General features: G+C 44.3%; 1 protein-coding gene across 1 annotated transcript; it reads left to right on the top strand.

The window, feature by feature from the left end:
* The first annotated feature begins 5,655 nt into the window (after nucleotides 1–5,655).
* Nucleotides 5,656–25,717, top strand: SRPX2 (sushi repeat containing protein X-linked 2). The gene is made up of 10 exons (XM_004441002.3): nucleotides 5,656–5,737; nucleotides 9,974–10,054; nucleotides 17,522–17,713; nucleotides 19,818–19,994; nucleotides 20,296–20,422; nucleotides 20,582–20,703; nucleotides 21,811–21,990; nucleotides 22,334–22,467; nucleotides 24,376–24,497; nucleotides 25,502–25,717. Exons 1-10 carry the CDS (start codon nucleotides 5,656–5,658, stop codon nucleotides 25,680–25,682), a joined length of 1,398 nt encoding a protein of 465 aa, XP_004441059.1. The 3' UTR covers nucleotides 25,683–25,717.
* Nucleotides 25,718–25,983: the final 266 nt, after the last annotated feature.

Genomic DNA, 25,983 nt, shown 5'->3' with positions numbered 1-25,983 from the left:
ATGCTCAATTGATGAGCTCACTTGGTGCTCAGCCAATCCCAGTTGAGCTCATTGGTCATAGCGGGTCTCTGAGGCTAACCACTTAGTAGTGACTCAAGGTTTGATTAATTAAATTAAATACAAAACTAAATGTCTAAGCCATCCCAGTATTACATTGTCATAAAACAGAAAAATTAAGTTGAGCTGCTGGATAATGTCTTGGGACATTACTACTCCCTGTCTTAGGAACCAGTAAAAAGACATCAACCATTTCACTCAGAATACATCTTATCTCTTATTCACATAATGACCTTACCCTTTTCATTTTCTAATACCTTTTCTAGAATCCTTTCAATTACCTTTGGCTAAGTGCCTATCATAAAATTTAAAAGCACCTCCTACTTATTTTCTTAAAATCTCATATTTTATATTACAGCTATCAGATAAACATCATTTAAACAGATAATTTAAACATCATCATTTAAATAGAATTCATATGTACAGTTTTAAAAATAAGTTTTATGAATAGGAGTATCTTTTTATTCCTATTGTCTCGTGTATTCTCATTATTCCCTCTCTGAAATTCTCTTCTGTGTCTACTTTTCTTTCACTTTTTCCATCCACTTCTTTCAGATTCTCCATGAACCGTTCCCTCTCTTTCCAGCTCCGATCTTACCTTCTTCAAAAAAGCTCATAATATACAATTTGAGACACACAGAAATGAGAAGTACTCTTGAATAGGTTTAAATTCACAATTCCATGTCAATTTGCCTCAGTCCATTTTCTAAGAAAGTTGTTTCTAGTCTAGCCTTGTTAAGCTTTGCTGGGATCTCAGCCAGGCAAATCAGTTTCCATATGTAATATTTCTTGAAACAATAACTTCTTGACTGCCAAGGGGCTTCATATTAAAAGTCTTGAAGTTGAAAATGGTACTAAACCCTAAGAACTTTAAGTAATTCATGTTCGTATGAATAAATGTTGCCAGTCTTTTTGTGTGTCTTTGTCTTATCTTCCCAACCAAATCATATAGAGACGTGTTTTCTTCAACTGTATATCCCCACAGTGTCTAACATAGTGTTATCCACACACAGTAGGTGCTGAAAAAATGTTGGTTGTTTAAATTAACCCCTAATGTTTTGGGTAAGCTCTTCATATTACCCATCCCAGTGCTTCACAAGAATGCTGTCCCTCTTCTCTCATGTATCCCCTTACTTTGATCTCCCTATGATTTCTATCTTTCCCTCCTTCATTTCTTCTTTAAGCTCTCTCTGCCACCCCTCTGTCCTGCTCCTTCCAGCTCTGAGTGGGATGGGAGGCCTTATGCAGCATCCTCATCCTAGCACATGCAAGTCTCCGTGTGTGGTGCTGGGAAAATGAAGACGACTAAGGCAAGATTCTTGCCCTCTAGGCACTCATAATCTAGTAGGGGACAGAGATGAGCCTGAGATGAACAGACTAGTATAGCAGGGGACAGAGATTGTCATATGTGAACAACGACAGTAAATGTAATAAATCCTATAATTGAGACATGTATAAAGTAATGTGATAGAAAAGGAAGGCGAAGTAAACCAGCTCCAGCTGGGGTGTGCTGAGGGAAGCTTCTCAGCCACAAAGATGGATGTGGTTTCAAGAGGCCAGGCAATGAGGCAAAGGAATAGAGGGTATACTGAATATGTCTATGCAAAGGCACCAAGGGGTGAAAGGAAGAGCAAGAAGTTCAATGTGTCCAGAATGAGGAGTCACGGGGTGAATGTTTAAAACTAGGCTGAAGACGTAGGTGAGGTTTGCTTGTGAAGGGTATGGGATGCCCTGTTAAGAGCTCAGACTGTTCTCTTTGCCAAGAGGGAGCTAGTGAGGGGGTTCTTTAGAAAGAAAACAACCCTGGTAGAATTTATTTCTCTCTGTCTCTGTCTCTGTCTCTGTCTCTGTCTCTCTCACCCCCCGTCTCTCCCCTCTCTTCTCTCTCTCTCTCTCACATACACACACCCATTTAATAGATGCACTATTTTCTAACACATGAGTTTAGAGTAAACTCCTATATCTGATTTCAAGGGCCCCACTATCTGGCTCTACCCTATTTATTCAACTTTGTTTCCTGCTGCTCCCCTGAACCCGGTAACCAGTTAGCCCATCCCCCTCTGACCTAACAGTGAGCACTTGTTTATGTCACTTCCCTTGCCTGAGAGCTGACCAAGGCCCAGCTCTTCCTACTGAGTGCTCACAGGGTCCTCACAGTCTATACCTTAGCTTTTGGAACTTTATATGGTCTTGTACTGTTTTCTGATTGTGTCCCCCTTCTCTCCCCTACTAAACATAAACCCTCTGGAAGCTGGAGAGTAAAGCTCCAAAAGACCAAGGATCACACAGCTCTTACTCACCACTGTCCCCTGGTTCTTAGCTTATAGTAGATGCCCAAGAAGGCTAGTTCCCTAAGCACGCACAACTGTAATCAAGAACATTCTTGTTGAATGTCTGTCTCCTCCACTCCATGAGGGCAAGGATTTCTGTCTGGTTTATTCACTGATATCTCTGAAGTACCTAGAACAGTATGTGGTACGTAACAGATGCTCGATAAATATTTGTTGAATTAATTATGAATTAGGGTTCAGGGATTTTGTCTGTTCACCATCTTTAACACAGTAGATGTGTGATAAATTTATTGAATGAATCAGGCCAAGATCATGTCCTCAGCTTCTTTATATCACTATCAAACTGTTTAACACATGGTAGACACTCAATCCAGATTTGTTACTGGTGGACTGGAAATGATATAGGCTTGCTACTGAACTTTTTATTATCATAAGCACAATTCTTCCCTTCATAACTGAAAAAGGGTTACCAATTTGCTTGTACACACAGGGAAGAAACCCTTTCTACAGCAGCTAGAAAAATTTCTTCTACAACCACTGATCTTTCAAGGATGGACATGTCAACTCTCAGGGGAGGGAGAATGTAAGGAGCTGGTCTGCACTATGGTAGAATAGTCTCAACACCAGACACTAAAAAGAAAGCTTGCTTGGTGAAAAGAAACATATCCCTCCATCAGAGGTCACTGGGAAACGGTTTAGCAACAGCTATAACCTTGCCATGCATACATCATCTAGATTCCTTTAAACGGCCTCCTGCTAAAGCCTCTCTAAGCATGCTTTTCCTCCACTCTTATTACAGGAAATCAGTCTTGATTCTTCAGGCAAGAAGCGCAGAATATTTTTTGCAAACAACATAATCTTATCAGAAATTGAAGTCCATAGAAATTAGGTCATCACTGAGAGGATTTCAAAGTGTGTCTGACCCTGTACATATGGATGGCAAGGCATCTTGGAGTTGGGGAGTACTAAGGAATTATGGGGTAAGTCTCCAGGGAATGTGAAAGTCAGCTACACTCTTCCCCTCTCCTTGGAGTTCGAGAAATTCCTTTTCATTCAATCCTGCCATCATACTGAGTCATAAAAAGCAGTGTTCTTCAGTGCGCCACATCTCTGGAGGCCCTGTAGCCAGCCTCTGTTAGTCATTACTATACACACGGGCTTGGGGCCAGCGCCATTCACACTTTCCCCTGTTCTGCAGCAGACAGACTAAGTTCCTCCAGTCCTTGTGCCCCTTCTCGTCCACGGCTCTCAAACCCTTTTCTGAGGGAGGAACAGCTATAGCTTTGGGGATCATATAGCTTTAAGGAAACTTTTGGCAGATGCGGATGTCCTAACATCTGGGCAGAGTTAACAGAATCCCGGAGGCCCCCGGACAGCCCAGGAGCCACTCGTTCTAGGAATGTTACAGTAGAAGTTTTTCCGACTGATGAGAGGAGCAGAGAGGAAGGAGAAAAAGAAAGAGAAGGAGAGAGAAAGAGAGCACAAAAAACTATAGAACAGGTAAGATCTGCTGCTTACCCCTTTCACACCATACTACCCCATTTCACAACCCTGGCGGGTAAGGAGACCCAGGACTTGGGCAACATGGGGGCGGGCGGGAGACGTTCCTTTATGAAACTGGATCATATGCTGCTTTCCATTTGAGCCGTGACCCGGCTGCAGACACAGGTTCCTACTACCTTCCCAGCCTGCAGCAGAGGGATGGCTGACTCCCGTGAGGCAAGTTTTCAGTCTGAGCCTGGGGAGGAGGTGGGCAGGGAAGCCATCACAGACTCAAAGCACCGAGTCTGAAAAGGAAAGCCCCTACCCCGGAACCAAGGAACCGGACTGAGGCTGCATGTGGGAGAGGGGTCAGTGACTAGTTTATCTAGCTGTTCATTTTCCTGGATCTCTCTTTCATCTCCTCTTTCTTGTCCATTTGTTCCCTTTTTCTGCTTTTATCTCTTTCCTTCAGCTCAGGCAGATTTTCTTTTCTTTCTAGCTTCCTTCTCACATCTTTCCACTTTCTTTGCCTCCTTCATTTGCTCTCACTTTTTCTCTATCCTGCTTCCTTGCCACTCTTTAGACAAAATCTGAAGCCAAACAGCAATGAATTGGAAAATGAATTTTTGCCATTCTTGGACTTCTCATTGTCACTTAGGGACTCTGGCCAGGATCTCCCATCTTGTTGTTTCTCCATTTCTAGGACTGACTCCTCCCCTGTGCATGGCATTTCATTGAAAGCATGTGGGTGAATGGGTGTTCGCTGAAAAGTCCAGTGGCCAGTTTATACCAGTGTGCTGCAAGTTTTAATACTGTCATTTATGAAGTATTTGCCTACTGGGAACCACAGAACTCTCATCCCATTAGAGTGAGGACAGGACAGGAAGTGAGAGGGCAACTGGAGCTTGCTCACCCTCTCCTCACGTACCTCAGTAGGTTCTCCCCAACCTCACTGACTTCCTGCTGGCTCAGCAGGGTAAAACTAGAAGGTTAGGCTGCACTTGAAACCCAGAAGCCACTACCAAACCACTAAGACTCAAAACCCAAAGCTAAGAACAGAGCCAGAGTATAGTTACTGCCTGAGAGACTAGAGAAAGGAGACATCCCATCCTATCCAATACGAAGTTGGTAATAATCATATCTAATATATATTGATTGCTTCCCTATGTGCCAGGCAATAATCTATTCTATAAGGTAGATTCTATTATTATTCCCACTTTATAGACGAGGAAACTAAGGCTGGCAGAAGTTAAGGAATTTGTCCAAGGCCCCATAGCTAATAGGGACAGAATTGGATACACACCAGATCTGTGTAACTCCAGAGTTCAAGCTCTTAGTCCATACACGCTAATACTTTCCCAGATTAGTGGTTAGGAAATACTAGTAAAATGGATGAAATGATCAACTGGCAGTCTTTAGATCACAGGATTCCCTCTTGGTTCTATGACTTTATGTTGGCCCTCTCCTGATCTTGGTACCTCAATGTCCCTCTCTATAACTTGGACCATGGAACATCTGCATCTGCTCTCACCAGAGTCAATCGAGAATTGACTGTTTTATGTCCTCCTCCTCCCGGGAGAAGAGACCATAAATAACAAATAGAGTCTTGTTATTCTATAAAGTGGGAGATTCTTACAGGAGATGATATAACAGGCATTCATTAATTTAAAAATCTCTCTTCTTCCTCGCAGATCCGCATTTCTGCTTCCTCTCACTTTTGGAAGTTCATTGATGGCTGATTGCTGAAAGTTATTTTCCTTTGCCCTGGTACTTCTGGCCACATACCTCTATTCTTATCTCCCTAACCACCACCCCCCTTTCAAGGATGGCCAGTCAACTAACTCAAAGAGGAGCTCTCTCTCTGCTGCTCTTCCTCACCCCAGCAGTGACACCAACATGGTATGCAGGTAAGTTCTAGGAGCTGTTGCCCATTATTTCCAGGGAGAGCAGGGCCTGGACCAAGTCTTGGAGAAGGGAAGAGTTAGACTGCAATAAGAGACACTTAAGTTAGATACAAAGAACTTGACAATGAAGATGGTTAAACATAGCAACACGCTACCAAGGGAGGCTTTTGAGGCAAACTAACAAGAGATATTTGAAAATAGGCTGCACCAGCATAAATATGAGAAGGTTGGACAACATGGCTTTTGAGGCCATTGTCTCACCTGCTTCTGCACTTAGCTTTCTCCCTCCCCCCTCTCCCCTCCCTTTCTCTCTCTCTCTTCCTCCCCACCCCCATCCCTCCCTTCCTCTCTCTTTCTCTCTCCCCTAGACTTTATTTATAGCCTCTTTCTGCCAAAGATGTTAATGACAATACAGATCACATTCTCTTAAACAGGAATTCCCCAGTTTCTTCTGGCTTGTTCCTGACTTCAGAAGGGATGGAGATTTCTGGATTCCTGAATGTTTCATCCTTTGCCCTTGGAGACATAGAGAGTTGAAGAGAACAGACTCAGTGAGGAGAGGGAAAAGGGGCGGGGGAGGAATGAAGGAAGGACAATGAGGTGGCAGACAGAGGTTTTTGATGGGGCCCAGCTGGCATTCCAAGTGCTAAGAATATTCTGTGGCCTACAGTGTCTGCCCTCATGGGGGCTGGGGGGAGTAGGGGAAAGAGACAGGCCCAACCAATGGAGTTAGGAAAATATCCAGCAATGAGTAAATAACAAACTGCTTCCATCACAGCTGCAGTCATTGCAGCTAAAATTTTCCACATGCCCTTAGCTCCTGGTGGAGGCCTTTGGCAGTAGCTCTGTTTGTCTGGAACAGCTGCATCAAGCTTTCAAACAAATATGCAAACTTCTTCCCCTCTTTGGCTTAACTTGGCTTTGTAGGGGGTGAAGAACAAGGGCTGACACTGAGATGAAGAAATTGAAGTCAAGCCCTTGGCAGAGTACACACTGTTTGGGGTTAAAGGAGCCTCAAGTCTCCAGGAGATAATATGTGCAGCTGTCCTCCCCAACCTCCTGCTAGCTGCAGTTCAAGTGCATAAGACCAAAATCTGACCAAAGACCACAGGACTCGGGAGTGGAGATTTAGATGGCTCAAAGCCCAATTTTGAACTCCTGTATGAAATCTCATGGAATGCAAAGGCCTTTACCTTTCCCAGGATGGAAGCCCGAGTTGTTGGAGTCTTGAGGACAGGGCAGTTTTTTCAAAACTTAGGTTCATTTAAAGCTCTCAAAGGGCCGTTTGTGAAGGTGGCACTCCCCACTTCCACAAGAACCACCAGGGTCACCACTCCTTCTGAGGATCCCAGGCTGGTGAGGTCTCTGACAGCCCTGTAAACCCACTCATTCTGCCCTATTCTATTTTTAGGAGGCTACATGATGAGAGAAATGCGGAAATTTTCCAATAATCCTCCCCTACATCACTAGTTCAGCTGTCTGAGCTTGCTCCGTTCATTTGTTCATTCATTTATTCAACAAATATTTGTTGACCACGCTCTATGCATCCAGCACTGTTTTGTTCTTGGCCATAGCCTTGACCTCAAATGAGAATGGCACTTGCTTTCAAGGAAAGCAGCCAAGTGTGGATTCAGGGCTAGTCAGGAAAAGGGTCCAAAAATAATCAGCAGGGGTTGGGAAGGGTTAAGAATATAAATAAAGCAAACAGCAGATTAAAAGTGTATATTGGCATATCTGTGCAGTTCAGGAAGTCAGACTGTATTTGTTATCATAAGCCAAGCATTAGTATGGATCTTAAAATAGTCTTCAACCATCAGTTACATTTCCAGCAATACCTTTGCACGGAAGGGCAGTGCTTAGAGGGTCTGACTACTAAGGAAGTTGGAGGAACCTGGTAACAGACTACACAGGAACCACTGGTTGATCTAAAGGAGCTGAGGAATACTGCCCAAACCTCCCCCCAGGGCTGAAGAGGAGCAGGCAGATAGAACAATATTGGGAGAGTGCCCCTCTAGTTTCTTATGTCTCATCTCAGTATCCTAATATTTACAAAAAATACCCAAAGACAGGCAAGGAGGGGAAATGGAAAGGCTTAAAGTGGTAAGGTGGCCCGAGCCCATTCCCATCACAAAGCAAACTCAGCACTGGTCCAGCTACCTCTGCACCCTGCTGGAGACTATAATTATCTGATTGAATCTTCACCTCAGCTTTCCCACATCTGCTGTAATTCTGGAATGATGTAAAGTGCTTGGTGGCCTTCGATCCCACACACAGAGTGAAAAAGCTGGGCTGCAAGAACGATTTCAGATTTTTATCCCTGCCAGACATTGTCGAAAGCTCTCCCCTACTACTATCTTTAGTGGAGTGTCTGAGTTTGGTCTAGAGGGGTCAAACAGCCCTGGGCTGGAATGCCCACTCTGCTCCTTACTGGCCGGGAGACCTTGGGCTACTCCCTTAACTCCTCTGAGCCTGCCTCCTCATCTGTACATTAGAGAGTAATCTGGGTGTCCACCTCCCCGAGATGTTAGGGTGACGTAAGGACATAACATATGTAATGGGCTGAACACAGAGTACGTGTTGAGTGATGTTAGCAGTCATTGTTAGCAGTCAAGTTGTTTTCGTTCTTAGCCAGCCAGAGGCCTCTGACACTCCTGTTTGCCCTTCTGGTAAACAGAGGCTTGTTCCCTGCTGGGCATTGCTTCACAAGCGAGCTCTGGAACAAGAGTGCGGGGACTGAATCCTTTAGGGAATCACAGACATCTGGCCTCCTGTTTACAGGACTGTAAAGCTTTGAGGCGAATACTAAACTGAAACAGCTGACAAGAATTCTGTGTGCCGCCCCCCACAAGAAACCTCCCATGTGGGAAAAGAGCAAGCAAGGAAGAGGAGGCCTAAGGAGAAATAAAGGGAAGCCAAAAGAAAACCGAAATGGGAAAACAGAAAAACATCAAGGGAAAGAGGAAAAATGAACTCTTTCCTTTGGAATGAGGGCAAACCAACAAGGATATGATTTCATAAGGCAAACTTTCAATTTAATTCATTCCCTTGTTCATCAAGTTGGACTGGTTTCTCAACACCCCCCACCTTCAGTCAGGCCTTGTGGGGAATAGAGGATCTTCATCATCTAGCACTCTGCTCCACCCTTTAGTGCAGGGGGCCCTGTGCCTCTTCCCAGAGAGGAGGCAGGCAAGCTTGTGGTCTGAGTGTTTACACAGGCCAAAAGGCTCCAGCACTAAAACCCAGCCCTGTCCTGGAAGCACACCCTCTCCTGGAAATGAGGAATTGTCTTCTGACTCCAGCACGGCTGACTGCTCTATTCTTGTGCGTGCATTAGGGCTCAGGGAGGCTGAAAGGAGGGCTTCCGGAGCTTCCGGAAACTTCGCTCCGGAAAGGACCAAGTTGTATTCCAATTAGTTCGTATTCATGACCAATTTCCTGCTGTCTGGTGGAACACACTGTTTAGTCTCCCAGACAGCCGCAAACCTGCCTCCACCAGGGACTGGGCCACTTAACAGAATGGGGGTGGACCAGGAATGTTCTCTAGTTCAGCAGCTTCCTGCTAAAGCTCCTGCTGATTAGAAGAACCAGAAAATTCTCTAAGGAACCTGCCTTCTTTTTTCTCCAAACCAGGACAAACTGCTCAGGATGTGAAACTATTCTCTTTCCCCCTTGCCTTTTGAGCCCTCCCTCTTTGCCTGGGTATGCCACTCCTAACAATGGCAACCAGGTGCCCTGTAGGCTAGTGGGAGCTTGAGGAATCATTTCCTTCTGAGGACTGTGAGCAGGCCTGTCACTAGTGGGAAGACCCTTATTCAGGCTCTATTTTTTCCTCCTACCAGGGACAACAGTCCATCCTCAGAGCTTGGTCATCAGTGTCTCACCAAGACTTGTGTGTTGCATCAAGGAAATGGGCCATTTACAGTCAAGATTGGCAGGATTGATGGATGATCGAGAAGTTTGATTTTTTTTTTCTTTTAAATAGAGGCTTCTAGTGCTACCTGTAAGCCCTCGCCACCCCTCAACATGAGCTCGCCCTCTGTGCATCTGAGGTGTTGAGGTTTGCCCACAAGAGTTCTGCTGCTTTACAAGACAGAGTTTTCTCCACTAAATATCCATCTGGCTCCCCACCCAACGAGTGCCATGTCCTCAAGAAGGGACCAAGTTGGATGGGGGGAAAGGTTGGGAAGGACTTGAGTGAGAAATCAATATGCCATCTTGATATTGTCTTCTTCATTCTAGGGTCAGGCTACTACCCAGATGAAAGCTACAATGAAGTATATGCTGAAGAGGTCCCACAGGCCCCTGCCCTAGACTACCGAGGTAATCCTCACTGCTTCTCAGGCTCAGGAAGGGTCTTTTCTGGCCTAAGGCCTAGGCTCTCCCTGAAGCATCCTCATCCAGCTTGGCTCATACGTGCTAAAATTGCAGCTCAGGGAATCAGGGGCTGTGATTTCCAATCATGAACTTGGTTACTGACTTGCTGTGTGGCCTCACCTCTCCAGCACTAAGGTTGCCCATCTATTATTAATCATTAAGTCTTGACTGAGTACCTACTGTATGCTGAATCCTGTGCAAGGTAAGCCTGTGGGTGATACAAAATCTAAGACAGGGTTTTTGTCACCCTCAAGGAGCTTACATTCTGCTGGGGGGTAGGGGAGGGGGCAATAAAATTAGCACATGTAGGACAAGTAAGTGTGAAACTGTGTGGTAGTAATAACTGCAATAGGAGTTAAGAAAAAGAGGTCAGGGAAGGGGTCATGAAAGATGACATTTAGACGAGGCCTTGAATGATGGGTGGACTTTGAGAACTGGAAGGGGAGGGGAGGACATCCAGTAAAGCAGATGGCCACAGACATAGAGGTAAGAACAAACCTGTTAGAGGAAGGAGCTAGGAAAAAACCAACCTGACTGGAAGAGATGGGATTTGGAGGGAGTAGTAGAAAATAAAGTTGAATATAAAGAATGAGACCAAGTAAGGAAAGGCTCCACGATCTCAGGACACTTCTAAGGAGAGGCAGGAGGACTCTGTGAAGAATGCTGAATAGCAATTCCTGCCTTAGAAGGAAAGTCAGACCAAGTGATATCTAATATCCCCTCCATTCCTAAGATCCCTTGTTTCTACACTTTGCAAGCCACGCGGAAAGTTTAGCTGTCGTGCTAGGAGTTATAAGGAGCCATCATATGTTTTTGCTGAGGGAAGTGACATGGTAAATGGTAATTTCAGAATATTAACTTCGTTATTGTGCACAGAAAGTAAGGATTCAGGAGGAGTAGAGCCTGGGTCAAGGAGACTCTCCAGGATTCAGTAACAGTAATGTTGGTTAGAGATGACTGAGGTAGTGGCAAAGAAATGGAGAGTATGTTTCACATGAGAAATGTTTCAAAGAAAGAGATGACAAGACTTGGTACAGATTTGATGTACCAAGAGGCTAAGAAACAAACGGATATCTGAAAGCATCCAGTCTGAATGCCTGGGAGAACTGGAAGACCCCTCTCAGAAAGACAAGGTTAGAAAAGAAAATCGATTTAGTGAAGGTGATGTATAGGCAGTGGGAAGTACAAAGATGGAGCTTTGTGAGTCATCAGCTTAGATGGATGAGCTGTGTGAGGGAGCAGAGGGCCAAGGTCAGAGCCTTAGAACACATCTACAGATGTGAGTAGGAGAAGAGCCAACAAGGGAAAAAGAGATAGTGGTCAGCCATGTAGGAGGAGATCAGGGTAGTATCTATCAGATTACAGAAGCCATGGGTGAAGGGAGTTTTAAGGAAGGAGAAGGGAGAAGAGAGCTACTGTGTCAAATATTGTAAAGAGACAAATTGAGGGGATTGCAAACATTACATTTGGCAAGAAGAAGGTAAGTGGTGACCTTTGAGAAAACAGTTTCAATAGAGAAATGATCAGAGCTTTGGGTTTCTCTATGCTTCTTTGTACTACCTTCTACCTATCTTCTTCTCACTGCCAAACGGTCCACACCCACTGCCTCTCTGTCTCAGCACCCACTAACTCCTAAACTCCCTACAGTCTGTTTCCCACTCACCCACAAATCTCCACACTGAAACGACATCCCTTGGAGATCACAATTCTCTCCCAATGCCCAAATCATATGGCCCTTTCTTGAGCTTCCATCTCCCCAGGCTCTCAGCAGCAGTGAGCACATCCCTCTCTTCTCAACCTCCCTTCCTTGGTGCTCCATGACATTTCGCTATTCTGGTCATAGCTGAAGCCAAGAAAGGAGGTGGGCTCTCTAGTGGTGACAAGAGAGAGAATGAGGTATAAATCTGAACTTCGGGCAACCCTGACCTGTCTCCTGAGCTCCTGGACTACATCTCCAACTGCCGCTGGACACTTCCATTCGGAGATATCTAAAACTAAATTTTTTCATCTTCCCTGTAAAGGGTTCTACAGCTGACCTTCCTACTTTAGATAATGGAACCACCATTCTCTTAAAAATACCTCAATGGCATATTTAATAGCCCCCTTTTCCTCATCACCTCTCACCAGTCATTCACCAAGAACTGTCATTTCTTTATAAATCCATGGGATTAAAACTTTTATTACTTCACACATGGATAATGGCAATTGCCTCCTGAATTCTCTGACTCATGTTTCCCCCTTCCTCAAATCTAGTGGCCCACTGTGACCATTTCTAACAGAATTTGGCCTCAGTCTAGCTGCCAACTCATTACCCCTTATCCCCATGAAAGCTATGCTTCAGCCAGATTAGTAGAACTCCATTCTGTTCCTTGACTGCTTTAGTCAAACTGAGCTTTCCCTCATCCATGTATTCTTTCATTCATTTATTCAATGAATATTTATTGAGTACCTGCTATGCACCTCTTCTGAAATAAATGTTTATTATCTGGACAACTCATTTGGCATTCATTATATAATGCCTCTTTCGTTTACTTTTTATTACCCTCAACAAAATAGTTACCTATTTAACAGAAGGAGCCATGTATGACACCCCCACAGAGCTATGTAAAAAGTTGACGCTCAAGAAATGTTTACTGGCTAGTTGGCATCCTGGGAGCTGAAGCCAGATTGTAGAAGACTGTAAACGGGAGAAGTGGATAGGAAAAAGCAACAGATGCAGAAGGTACTTTCAAGGGGTCTGGAAGCCCTAGGTTTAACATTATCCTGCCTCGTTGGTTATTTTTAAATGTACGTAAAGCCCTTTAGGAAAATATAAGCCACATGGCAGCCTGTGGCCTTGAAGTCAAGTGTCTCAAGGCTCTCTTTGGGACTTAGTCTCAGGGAACAAAACTAATTGAGTGAGGTTATCAGTGTTGAGGGGGGAGGGGCCGGGCAGGAACGTACAACCTGAGGTCCCAGCCTGCCCTGTAAGGTCTTTGTGACCTCATAATCAACAGCTCTGCGCCTGTAGTGCTTAAGAGACTTTCTGTAATTTGGGATGATGTCTCCAGGGGACAGCAGCGAGTTGTTGCTTGAAGGGGGATGAGCCCATGGCTCAAACCCAGACACTGATTTAGCGAGTACCATTCCCAGGGCTAGATATACTTTACACATGCAATTCCATTTGATTCTCAAAACAGCCCTATGAAATTGGTTTATTATCCCCATTTTACAGATCAGGAAACTAAGCTCAGGGAAGTTAAATTTAGAGTCATAGAGCTCGGAGCTGGCAGAGTGGGAATTTAAACTCAGATCTGTCTGACTCCAAAGCCGTGCTCATTCCATCTCTTTCATCAAAAATGTAACCCATTGTTTAAGAAAAGGATTTAAAAAAGAAGAGGTAACCAGTAAAAAACAGATCATTATTGTAGAGCAAACTGCCCATGTAGTTTGGTGCCATTTTCACTAATCTTGAACGAACATTCATTCCCTTATCCTGACTCCTAGCTTGGAGTGAGAAACCTTTCTCTGAGGTATGCCCTCAGTCCTCTGGGCTGCCGCTTTCCTCGCAGATGGCTTCAGCCCTGGGCAAGCTGGTAACTCTGCCTGGGTTATCTGAAGATAATCACAGAGAAGGCCTTTTCAATCCTGTTGTCAGCACTTTGTTTTCTTATAATCCCTAAGAAGACATAGGTGGATAGCTTCGCAGAGCAGAGGCCATGGGCCTGAGTTCAAGTCCCAGCTCCTCCAGCTTCCAGCTCTTTGACCCTGGACAAGCACATATTATGTGCCAGTCACTGTGCTGTGTATTTTATAAATGTTATTTCGTTTAAATAAATTGCATGCTTTCTATGTAGTGATATGGGAAGATCTCAAACACATTAAGTTTATTTACAAAAAAAAAAGAAAATTACAAAATAAAAAAAAAGTTGATTTAAAAAAGCCTTGGTGGGAATAGTGGGCATAATATGCTACTCTGTGTTAAAAACGAGGAGAAAATAAGAATCTATAGCAAGATTTGCTCTATATGCATAAAGAAACTATTAACAGTGGTTCTTTATGAGGGCCTAAGTGAGGGTAGTCATCGGAGCTGGGGTGGGAGGGAGACTTTTTACTGTGTAACTTTTTATACTTTTTGGGTTTTCAACCATGTGGCTATATTACCACAATGTAACTGTATACTTATACATGTGTAAATGTATATTCAAAAATGTAAATGTATACTTCAAAATAGCAGCCTAAAATGCTACAGTGGCAGATATTATGGTTAGAAAAAAATATGGATTTTAAAGCCAGACAAAGCTTGGGTTCAAATCTCAGTTCTGCCCCTTACTTGCCGAGGGACCCTGGGCAAGTTACTTCCCCATCTGCAAAATAGGCATAAACACCTAACCTACCTCACAGGCCTGTGGGGAGAGCTATATGAGATGATGGATGTGAAAATGAAAATGTAAAGCGTGGTGCCTAGCACACAGTAGCTACTCAATAATGACTAACACATTTCCTACCAGACATTTTCACCATGCTGTATTGAGCCACATTCTTAGTTTCGGTTTCCCATCAGCATTCTTTGGGTACAGTTGTTCAGCCAGTTATGAGTCTCCATGACTGTACTGTCCCCTAGCCTGTATTTCTTCATCTCATTCACATCAATGGCATGAAAGGCATTATCACATGCCTCGCTTACTTCCACATAATGTACCCACCATTTCCCCTCCTCTACCAGTCTGGTGACCGTACCCAAAAAGGAAATGAGGTCAGTCTGGAATTACTTGTTCTTGAGGGCACTTGCAGATCACCACTTCTCTTTCTAACTGATATGAGGCTATGTTTAAATATTCTAGAACACTTTGCTATCAGTGCTGTCAGCCTCATCAGGCTATAGTTCCCAGAGGCTGCCTTCTTCTTCCTTCTGGGGATCTAATGTACAGCATGGTGACTATAGTTAACAATACTATGTTGCGTACTTGAAATTTGCTAGGAGAGAACATCTTATGTACTCTCACTACAAAAAAAAAAATGGTAACTGTAAGGTGACGAGTGTGTTAATTAACTTGATTGCAGTAATCATTTCACAATGTATCAAAACATCACATTGTACACCTTAAATATAGACAATTTGATCTGTCAATTTTACCTCAATAAAGCTGGGGAAACAATTGGGATAGTGTTTTTGTGCTTTTCCAGCCTTCCAACATGTTCCCTTTATGCCAGGATTCCTCTGCACCAGCAAATTTGCACTCACAATAGCTAGACCCTCTCTTCCTGTCTCGGCATTTACCCTGAGCTTTATATTTCCCTTTTCTCTACTTGCTTGTCCTATTCATTCCAATATGATGTGTATTCTCCTTGACAGAATATGGACAAGAAATAGGACGGGGGTGATTGTTGAGGTCCCCACCTCCCATGTAAAGTCTTGGTGATATGTGTTGATGTGTTGGGATTGTATAATCAACAGCCCTGCAACTGTCGTGCTTCAGAGACTTGCTGTAATTTGGAGATGGTGTCTCCAGATGGCAGCCGTGTGTCACAGTCACAGGCTCAAAACTAACACTGGAAGCCACAAGCATGTTGTTGCTTCAAGGATCGTTTTCCCACCGTCATCTGTCTTAATTCTCCAGCTGCCGTCAAGCAGAGGCTCTAGCCTTTCTTTGCTCCTTTAGCTCCTAGTGTGCTTCTTTTCAAAGCCCCCTTTTTTGTCCCTTAGGATTTGGGAACCAAATGAGCTCATATGGGGCTTTAGCCTCCCCCACTCCAGGCTAACAGATCTGTGCCATCCTGTGTGTGCATCCTTGGGCAGGTGGCCCTCTGCCTGTTTATATGTGTCCTTTTAAAATCGGAACCCACTCAAGATGTTTATTTTGTGTAGCCAATGAGGCATCTTTACGATGCTGTTATGATTTTAACAGCCTGGTAACCTTTTGTGCTCAGTACTGAACAGGGATCAGACTGTCATGCCTTAGCAGCCTTCTTTGATACCACATTCCCTTCCTCTCTCTAGCTTACATCTTTGTGTTATTTTTTAAAAATTACTTTAAGTTTACAGTAAAATTCACAATTTTTGGTGTGCAGTTCTATGCATTTTGACAAATGCATAGTCAGGTAATCACAGTACCGAACAGTTTCATCACCTCAAAAACTTGCCCAGGGCTGCCCTTTGAGGTTATCCTTGACCTCTACCCCTGATCTCTGGCAACCACTGATCCGTCCCCATATTTTTCCCTTATCCAGAATGTCGTATAAATGGAATCCTACAGTATGCAGCCTTTTGAGTGTGGCTTCTTTCACTTCACAAATGGCATTGGAGATTCATCCATGTTGTTGCATGTATCAGGACGTCATGCTTTTGTAGGGATAAACCACAGTTAGTCTAACCATTAACCCATAGAAGGACATTTGAGTTGTTTCCAGCTTTTGGCAATTATGAATAGAAATACTTCAAACATTTGTGTACAGGATTTTGTATGAACACAGGTTTCATTTCACTTGGGTAAATACCTAAAGTGGGATTGCAGAGTCGCATGGCAAGTGTATATTTACCTTTATAAGAAACTACCAAAATATTTTCCAAAGTGGCTGTACCATTTTGTATTTCCCCCAGCAATATATGAGAGTTCCAGTTTCTCTCCGTCCTCACCAACATTTGGTATTGCCAGTTTTTTTTTTTTTTAAGTTTAGACAGCCTAATGGGTGTATAATGGTACTTTGTTGTGGTTTTAATATGTATTTCTCTAATGACTAATTATGCTGAACATCTTTTCATGTGCTTATGTGCCATCAGTATATCCTCTTCAGTGACATGCCTGTTCATGTCTTTTGCCCATGTTCTCACTGGATTGTTTGCTTTTTTACTGTGGAGTTTTGAGGGTTCTTTATATATTCTGGATACTAGTCCTTTGTCAGATATGTGGTTTGCAAGTATTTTCTCCCAGTTTGTGGTTTGTCTTTTGTCTATTAACAGTGCTTTTCACAGAACAAAAGTTTTTAATTTTGACGAGGTTCAATTTATTGATTTTTTTTCTTTTATGAATTGTACTTTTGGTGTCATGTCTAAGACCTCTTTGCCTAGCCCTGGATCCCAGAGATTTTCTCCTATGCTTCTTTCTAAGAGTTTTATGATTTTACTTTTTACATTTAAGTCCATGATCCATCTTGAGTTAATTTTTGTAGAGGGTGTGAGACTTAGGTCGAGGTTCTTTGTCTTTTTTTTTTTGCCTATGGAAGTTCAATTGCTCTAGCACCATTTATTCGAAAGGCTATCTTTCCTCCATTGAACTGCTTTTGCACCTTTGTCAAAAATCATTTCAGCATACTTATGTGGGTTTATTTCTGGGCTCTCTATTCTGTCCCATTGATCTATGTGTCCATCCTTTCTCCAATAGCACACTGCCTCGATTACTGTACTCCTAGCTTACTTTTCTTCTATTGCTACAGTCCCCCGATGGTGTTATACATTAAATATCCAGGATGGAGAGGCCACATGCTACTCACCAAGGGGAGGAAGTTATCACAGCAGCCTGGGCACTCGTTGTGAGCTCTCCTGTGACCGGGGCTTTCGACTGATCGGACGGAGGTCGGTGCAATGCCTGCCAAACCGCCGTTGGTCTGGAACTGCCTACTGCAGGCGTAAGTGGTGTGTGTGCAAATGCTGATGTGTGTATGCGAGAGAAGCCAGCTAGCCAGCCAGCCACTGAAGGTATGTGCCTGGAGGTGTTACTATGCCCTCTGTCAAGTGCAAATGGAGAATTTTCCACAGGCACTAGACAGGGCCTTTTCCCATCCTAACATTCTAGCTCATTTTCTCTCCCTGTGGTGAATGCCCAAGCAACATGAGTGCTTAAGTAGCAACCAGCCCTTCAGGCTCAGAAGGCCCAGAAGTACATACATGTAAGGCTTGGGCCTGGGGCCTGATGTGCACCTGGGCCTTCCTCTGGAGCTCTCGAGGATGTATGGTCTCAGACTCTTTCCCCTTTGTGGTAAACTGCTGTACTTCCTGGCCTAAGGCTCTAGAAGGCCTTGGCAGTGAAGCTATGAGACATCTGCTATTCTTCATTTTCTTCTGAAAGTCAAGAAGAATCCCTAAGGCTAGAATGTGGGGATGCTAATACATACACATTCCAAACCATGCCCCCCTCAGCTCCCAAATCCCTACCTTTTAGTCAAACTCTGCAGCCTACCCCCTTTTAGCAACTGAGCTTTGTGTGTCCATATGTCCATGCTGAATGCCATTTGTAGGACATCCATGTGTGCGGGGCCCTGAATTGGTCACTTCAGAAGCTTACTCAACTCCTCAATTACTTCCAGGCTGCTTATGGACAAATGGGATACAAACACAAATGTATGCACATGAATGCAGTTAAGTGGACACAGATAGCTGAGCACTCACAGAGAAATGGGGTTGGTCGGAGAAGATGCTGTGGAGGAGAGGAGAAGCTTGATAGCCAGAAAGAAGGAAGCCATCACACCTCTCTAAGTGACTGTAATTAATTTGTTTTAGGATTTAGACCCCATCATTACCAAAATGAATTTGAATTGGCCTTACAAAGTTAAAATAATGTAAGTCTATAAACGAACCTAAAACCAGTTAAAAGAATGGACATGTAGATATTTCCAGGTGCCTAGAATGAGTTAATTACTATATTTGAAAACTGAATCTGGCTTTGCCCTTCCTCATAAGAGACAGAAGAGTGAACACTTGGATCTATCATTTTCACTGTCATATAATACTAAGAAAACAAATTCTTCTGAAAAGACAAACCTTTTTTCTTGGCCCTGATTTCAAGGTCATTTTTCTATAGGTCTTTACAGAAAAGATACTGGAAAACATAAAAGGCAATAATCTCCAAGTCTGGTTTGAGCAAGAAGTAAAATGAACATAGCTTATAGAATCTTTATTCAGTGCCCCAATAATTGAACTTATGCAGGGTTAGAACTTAGAAAATCTAGAGGAATGTATGGCTTGCCTACCTCTTTCAAGTCTCAGGTATCTCAAATTAGACCTTGGCAAGCAGAGGCTCACAATCAATTCATGGTTGCAGTCCCCGCTTCTGGCATACGCAGTGTCTAAAGCACAGGGATTCCTCTTTAATCAAATACCACCAAAGCTGGCCCTCCAGGCACTGGCCTGACTTGTATTCTCACCTGGACAGAGGGCCAGCCTACTTCCACAGGTAAGTGAGCCTCAGCCGAGGAGTGCTTGTGGTAACACCAAAATTATACTCAAAAAGGAGCCTTGAAGTTGTTCAAAGGCATCTAGCATTTGAGGAACAAGAGACAAAAACTAACAGCTGCTGAGGCCCTAAATGAGCCCAGAGGTTTATATGTATTCTCTCTTTTAATCTGCACAATCCTATGAAGTACCCACATTTTAGTGATGGAAACAATGAGACTCAGAGAGATGAGGTAATTTGCTCAAGTCACAGAGCTAGTAAGAGGCGGAGCTGGGATCCAAACTCAGGTGTGCTTCTCAAGTCCATACACTTGGACAAGTAATTTACTTCTTTGAACTGCCCCCCTCCCCGCCCCAGAGCACTACTATACTTTATAATATAAAAATAAGAAGGCAATTAGGAAAAAAGAGTCAATTAGGCACAAAAATGTAAGGGCAGTTTGGGGTAGGGTCTTCTGTATTTTCTGCCGTCTCTGATACGGATCTCCCTGTGTAGATGCCCAGGGATCACCTCCAGATAGTCCCACAGGCCAGTGAGTTTGCCACTTGGTTCTCTCTTAGAGATGAGATGCCACGCATTGCCATTCATTACGAGTGGCACCTACACCTGTACAAATGGGGTGCTTCTTGACTCCCGCTGTGACTACAGCTGTTCCAGTGGCTACTACCTAGAAGGTGACCGCAGCCGAATCTGCATGGAAGATGGGCAATGGAGTGGAGGCGAGCCTGTATGTGTAGGTAAATGCTGGTTGCTCCCAGTTGTCCTGCTGCAAAGAGCCACCCTGGCATTATGTCCACAAAAGATGTGGAATTCTCACCACAGAAGGCATTCCTGCTCACTATGAGGGTGGCACCCTGGGCACATGCTTAACAAAGTGATCGCTTCCCCTGCAGCGGGGCTTCCTTCCCCAGTTGCATTGAGCATCTCTAACTGAGAGTGCATCTTTTACCTACCCAGTGGTGTGGTATTGCTTCTACGGGTTCCCTTCAGGGAAAGCAAGGGGACCATGGGTCAGCACCTGATTTCTGACCTTGGCAGACATAGATCCCCCCAAGATACGTTGTCCTCACTCACGTGAGAAGATGGCAGAGCCGGAGAAACTGACTGCTCGAGTATACTGGGACCCACCCTTGGTGAAAGATTCTGCTGATGGTACCATCACCAGGTGAGTAACAGATGCCCCTTTTGCCTCCCAGCAGCTTCTCCCAGGCTCTCAGGCTGCCTACACTGAACTGCACAGGCTGAGGCTATAGCAATGATGTGCCCCAGACCCCAATTCCAAGAGTCTCTTTTCTCAGTGGCTCTTTCACCCTGTCCCATGCAGAGTGACACTTCGGGGCCCTGAGCCTGGCTCTCACTTTCCCGAAGGAGAGCATGTGATTCGTTACACTGCCTACGACAGAGCCTACAACCGGGCCAGCTGCAAGTTCATTGTGAAAGTGCAAGGTCAGAAAGAAGTCTTCCATTTCCACATTGCTCATTATTCCTGTTCCACCCTGACCCTCTAGATGCCCACCACAACCCTCTCCTATCTATGTCTGAAACAGACACCTCACTTATATTGGGAGAGGAAAAAAACAAGTTCACCAAACAGGGTCATTCAGGAAGCCTGCATCACACGTGCATACACATGTTTCAGAAACCCTGACTCCTCAGCAAGACTTTCTCATTCTCCTAAATCTAGATAAAATTCACAAAGATACTCTGTCTCCATTTCTTTTCTTGGCCTTCTAATTATCAAATCTAATCAGCCTTCATTCTCAATCTTTCACCTCTGCTGAAATTGGTAGGGTTGGCTGCCTGATTCTTCATCTTTGTTTTGTGTTGTATTGTTTTCTTTTGCTTTTTTCACTATAAAAATGATTCATGCTCATTGTTGAACATTTGGGAAATAAAGAAATGTACAAAGGGAAAAAAATCTATTACTCCACTGTCCAGAGGCAATTGTTGTTAATCTTTTGGTACTTTCATTCCAGTCTTTTATCTACACATACTTTAAAAAAATATATAGTTGATATCATACTGTATATCCAATCTTAGATCACCCTTTGTCACTTTTCATTATAACACAAGTAATTTTCCTATGTTCTTTAAAAATTCTTCAGAAATATTTTTAATGACAGCATAACTACTTCTAAGAATGTATCATAATTTGCTTAACACTTTTCCCACTGATGGATATTTAAGTCTCCTCCGATTTATTTTTCATATTAAAAGTAATTTTGTAAGGTGGTCATCATTACACAGGGTGTCCACAAAGTCTGAAAACAAAAATGACAATATTTTCTTTTACAGACTGATTGATAGTCTTTTGATGATAATGTATACTCACCTGTGCTTCCAGATTTTATGAACACCTTTGTCTACATTTCAGATTTAATTTGTTAAGAAAGGAAAATTCTGGCTCTATCCCTGGCCATTGGAAACACAGAGAAGTCATTCATTCTGATCATCCTAAGTCTCCTGATCTAGAAAACCCGGCATGGGCACCCTCTTAGCCTTTTTTTCCTAAAAGAGATACCATAGTCCCTAACTGGAACTCTTCCCTGACAGTGAGACGCTGCCCAACTCTGAAACCACCACAGCATGGCTACCTCACCTGCACCTCAGCAGGGGACAACTATGGTGCCACCTGTGAATACCACTGTGATGGAGGTTATGAGCGCCAAGGGACGCCCTCCCGGGTCTGCCAGTCCAGCCGCCAGTGGTCAGGATCACCTCCCATCTGTGCTCGTGAGTGAAACCAGGGAATGGGGAGAGTGGACATACTGATTAGGGCTACTTTGGAGGATCTCCCCATGTGTATGGCACAGCTGTCCAAGAGCAATGTGTATGATGTGGGAATAGGGGGGTTCTAAGGTGTGTTTATTTTAAGGGTCAATGTGCCCCCTTAGAATACTTCTACTCCAAGAAGAAGGGTTTAAAATCTCCAAGTGTTCTTTCAGGATTTCCCCCAAGGAAAGGGAGAAACAACCCAGCAGTGTTAACCAGAAAGACTGGAGCTCCTCAGTGTTGTTATGTAAGCTGGGATGAAGGAGAAGGCCAGATCCTGACTGGCCATCTGCTTCTGCCCTAGCTATGAAGATTAATGTCAATGTCAACTCTGCTGCTGGCCTTCTGGATCAGTTCTATGAGAAACGGCGTCTCCTCATCGTCTCAGCTCCTGATCCCTCCAACCGATATTATAAAATGCAGATCTCTATGCTACAGGTGAGACCCACTCCCCTAATTAGGGCTTAGCTCCTTTACATACCCCCTATCCCCACCCCATTACTCCCTTACCTCCTCCAAATCAAGGAGTTGCTCTTTCTGCGGCACAAACCCTCCTTCCTCAACCTTTTTGTGGACGACATTTTTGATCAGTTTTACTGTAGACAAATTTAGCACATTTTAAAAAATTGCTGTGTTTTTACTGAAAAGGCAGTGAGGCTGCTGGAATGGCAGGTGTGACTTGTAGGGGGCTTGATGAAGGATGGGAAGGGAGTGTGGTAAAGCCCACTGGAGAGACTTGTAAGACAGGGATGATCAAATGTAAATGTTGAGAATTAATTATGTTTATGTTTTCAAGGAATAATAGCACTAAAAAACACATAGATGTTAAGTGCTATATAAGTACCAGGTATATAAGTATGCACTTTACACATATTCATTTAATTCTCACAACAACCCTGCTGAGGTAGGTGCTATTACTGTCCCCATTTTATAGGTGAGGAAACTGAGGCATAGAGAGGTTAAGTGATTTATCCAAGATTACTAGCTAGTAAGTGACCAAGCCAGGATTGAACCCAGGCAGTCTGACTCCAGGATCTGTGCTCTTAACCACTACCAGTAGCAGAAGAGAAGGAAAAGTAGTGTGATATTTCAAAGTAAAATGAGGGACTTGCATGATGATTTCTAACATACTAAAAGATATCTAGACAAAGCCACTTAAGGGAGAGGGAGAGGTGGATAGGACAGAATAGATATGACCTTTGGGACTTATAAAAAGAATAGCCCAGATTCTTGAAGAGAACTCAGGGTGTGCTGACAAGACTCAGAGAACTAGCTCTGAGCAGCTGCAAGTGGCTGGATACCCAGGTGAGAGAAGAAGCTATTTAGGGGGTTTCTAAAGGTTGAATCTTAGAAGTTGCCAAGTCAATATTCAGAGGCCCATGATGAAAGCAGCTTTATCAAAAGGATGACCCTGGGTGTCTAGACCAAAAAGGACCTAGTTCCTCCAGGGATCCAAAAAAGGCAGACAAAGGCAATACCTCAGCTTGAGCAGGAAGCAAGAGCAAGAACAGGAACCAGTCAGTGAGGAGAGTGACTCTGAGGGTCAGGACTAGAGGAGTAGCCCAAAGATTAAACAAGGCCTAGGGTACCAGGGAGTGTTCACTGCTGCTTTAAACCTTGCCCCGGCTAACTGGCTAAGAGGTGACCCTGCAGGGCAGGGCAGGACAAAGAGCCAGTATAGGGTTACTGGCTGTCCTGCCCAGTGTGAGGAAGGCACAAAGGGTAACGAAAAGAGCACTGGGAACTGTTTTAGAGAAATCCTAGAGACGGAGAGAAGGCCCTGGCCATGTAGCGTAGTGGTAAGGAGCACACACTAGGGCAGGCAGCATCAGCCTCCACTTTGAATCCTGGCTCAGCATCTTATCGTCATGTAAATTGGGGCAAGTTACTTTCTCCTCTACAGAATAAGAATGATACCACCTTCCTTGTTAGGGGTGTTGTGAGGATTAAATTAGATTATTCCTGCAAACCATTAGGTATGTATGTTAAATAAACAATAGCCATTATTATCATATCACAGTAGCCATCCGTTAAGAAACTATGTAGTTTAAAACTTATGCAAAACTAAGCAAGGAGAGACTATGTTTCTGCAATTTATCACTTACATTTCTCTCTTCTACCCCACATGGTGTAACCAGTTTCTACACTTTTTAGAATAAAGGAAACATTGTTAGGGCAAGTGCTTCAAGAATGACAGAGGGAAGATGTTGCAGACCCCGTGGTGTGATGGTTGGGGGAGAAGCCTCTCCTTTCCCACACTGCCTCAACATGATCCCAGAAGGAATCAGCAAAGTAACCTTAGGCTTGAGTCTCAGAGCCCATTTCATAAAATTTCTCCCCTCCCAGCAATCCACCTGTGGACTGGATCTACGGCATGTGACCATCATCGAGCTGGTGGGGCAGCCACCTCAGGAGGTGGGGCGCATCCGGGAGCAACAGCTGTCAGCCAACATCATCGAGGAGCTCAGGTCCAGGCTGGGAGCCTGCAGGGAAGGGGTGGGCAGAAATCCTAGGCAGGACATTGATCAGAATCAAGGTGGGGGGAGGGGGCCGCTTAAAATACAAATGACCAGGCCCCACCCTAAACCACCTCAGGACTGTGCTTTTATAAGGCACCTTAGGTGACTCTGAAGCACAGCCAGGGCTGACACAGCTAGACCCAAAAGTGACTCAGATAAGCCTCTGATCCTGCTGCCTCATGGCCTCATCTCTTTGCCTTCAGTCTCCAAAGAAGGAAAAGGCATCTTTAGGCACCGAGATCTGAATGATAGCCATCTGCCCCTGGGTGAAGAGAAGACTATAGGTGACAGGTGGTAGAAGTTGACTTTTCTCATTATCTACCCATTATCACCCTTCCAATGCCTCCACATATACTCAGAGCCAATATAGCCATCACTGCTCTCTGTTCTATAAACAATATCTGCCTCTAGGGCTCAGTCTCAGTAGGGACAGAAAGATTCAGTCCCAGGTTGGGGAGAGACTGGGAAACACTCAGAAGAAGGAGACTGCAGACTTTCAGCTACAGATAGAAGAGTTGACCAGGTGATACTGATCAACTTCAGGGCTGCCATGTATGGCTGTGCAGGCTATGCCCAGCCCAACTCTAGAAAACACTAGTCACATCATAGTGCATGCAACTGGTGCTCCCTGGAGTTATTCCTGCATAGATATATGTGAAAGCCCTGCTTAAGGGGGCCTATGAGGGAAGTACAGCCTGGTAATAACAAAGTTGCTCTATCCGGGATGAGGAAGGGACAGCCTGGCAGAGCTAGACACATAGGGGCAGCAAGACTAGGGTCTGAGCAGAGAAAAACAAAGGAGCTTGAGATAGATAGTGGAGGGGATGGGGACAAGGGATCGGGTAGGGAAGGAATTAGTCCATCAGAGGAGCTGTGAAAGGTCAGGGGGTTGTAGAGTCTGGCAGGATGGAGCCCAGACAAGGTCTCACACCTCCCCGGGCTCCTCTCTCTAGGCAATTTCAGCACCTCACTCGCTCCTACTTCAACATGGTGTTGATTGACAAGCAGGGAATTGACCGGGAACGCTACATGGAACCTGTCACCCCTGAGGAAATCTTCACATTCATTGATGAGTATCTACTGAGCAACCAGGAGCTGATCCAGCGCCGGGAGCAAAGGGACATATGCGAGTGATCTTGAGCCAGGGCATGGCTGAGGTCAAGGGAAAAGCTCCCCCCAGTCAGCTGAAACTGTAGCCTAATAAAAGGAGGAAATGGTTTCCTATAGTTCTAGGGACAGGACTCTAAGATGGATGAGCTTCACCAATCCTAGGACATTTCCAGGCACCTTTTTAGGGCTGTGTAATAGTTTCCCTAAGCAAGTCTCTGCTTTAGATAGCACTGGAGGAGCATAAGGGGCTAGGTAGAGACTGAGGACAGGCCCTGGGCAGTGGGTTGGTGGTAGAAGGTCTTCCTTTCCTAACCTGGGTCTCTGC

This window comes from Ceratotherium simum, chromosome X, assembly GCF_057802395.1.
Source record: "Ceratotherium simum simum isolate JZ-2026a chromosome X, ASM5780239v1, whole genome shotgun sequence".
In the NCBI taxonomy this organism is placed as follows: Eukaryota; Metazoa; Chordata; class Mammalia; order Perissodactyla; family Rhinocerotidae; genus Ceratotherium; species Ceratotherium simum.
This window is presented reverse-complemented; position numbering and strand designations above follow the sequence as displayed.

Excerpts from the sequence above, each read along its gene's own strand:
- SRPX2 (XM_004441002.3), top strand. The coding sequence starts at position 5,656 with ATGGCCAGTCAACTAACTCAAAGAGGAGCTCTCTCTCTGCTGCTCTTC. Across the intron at positions 10,055-17,521 it reads CCCTGCCCTAGACTACCGAG|TCCCCCGATGGTGTTATACA; the intron begins GTAATCCTCACT and ends CTATTGCTACAG. Across the intron at positions 22,468-24,375 it reads TGCAGATCTCTATGCTACAG|CAATCCACCTGTGGACTGGA; the intron begins GTGAGACCCACT and ends CTCCCCTCCCAG.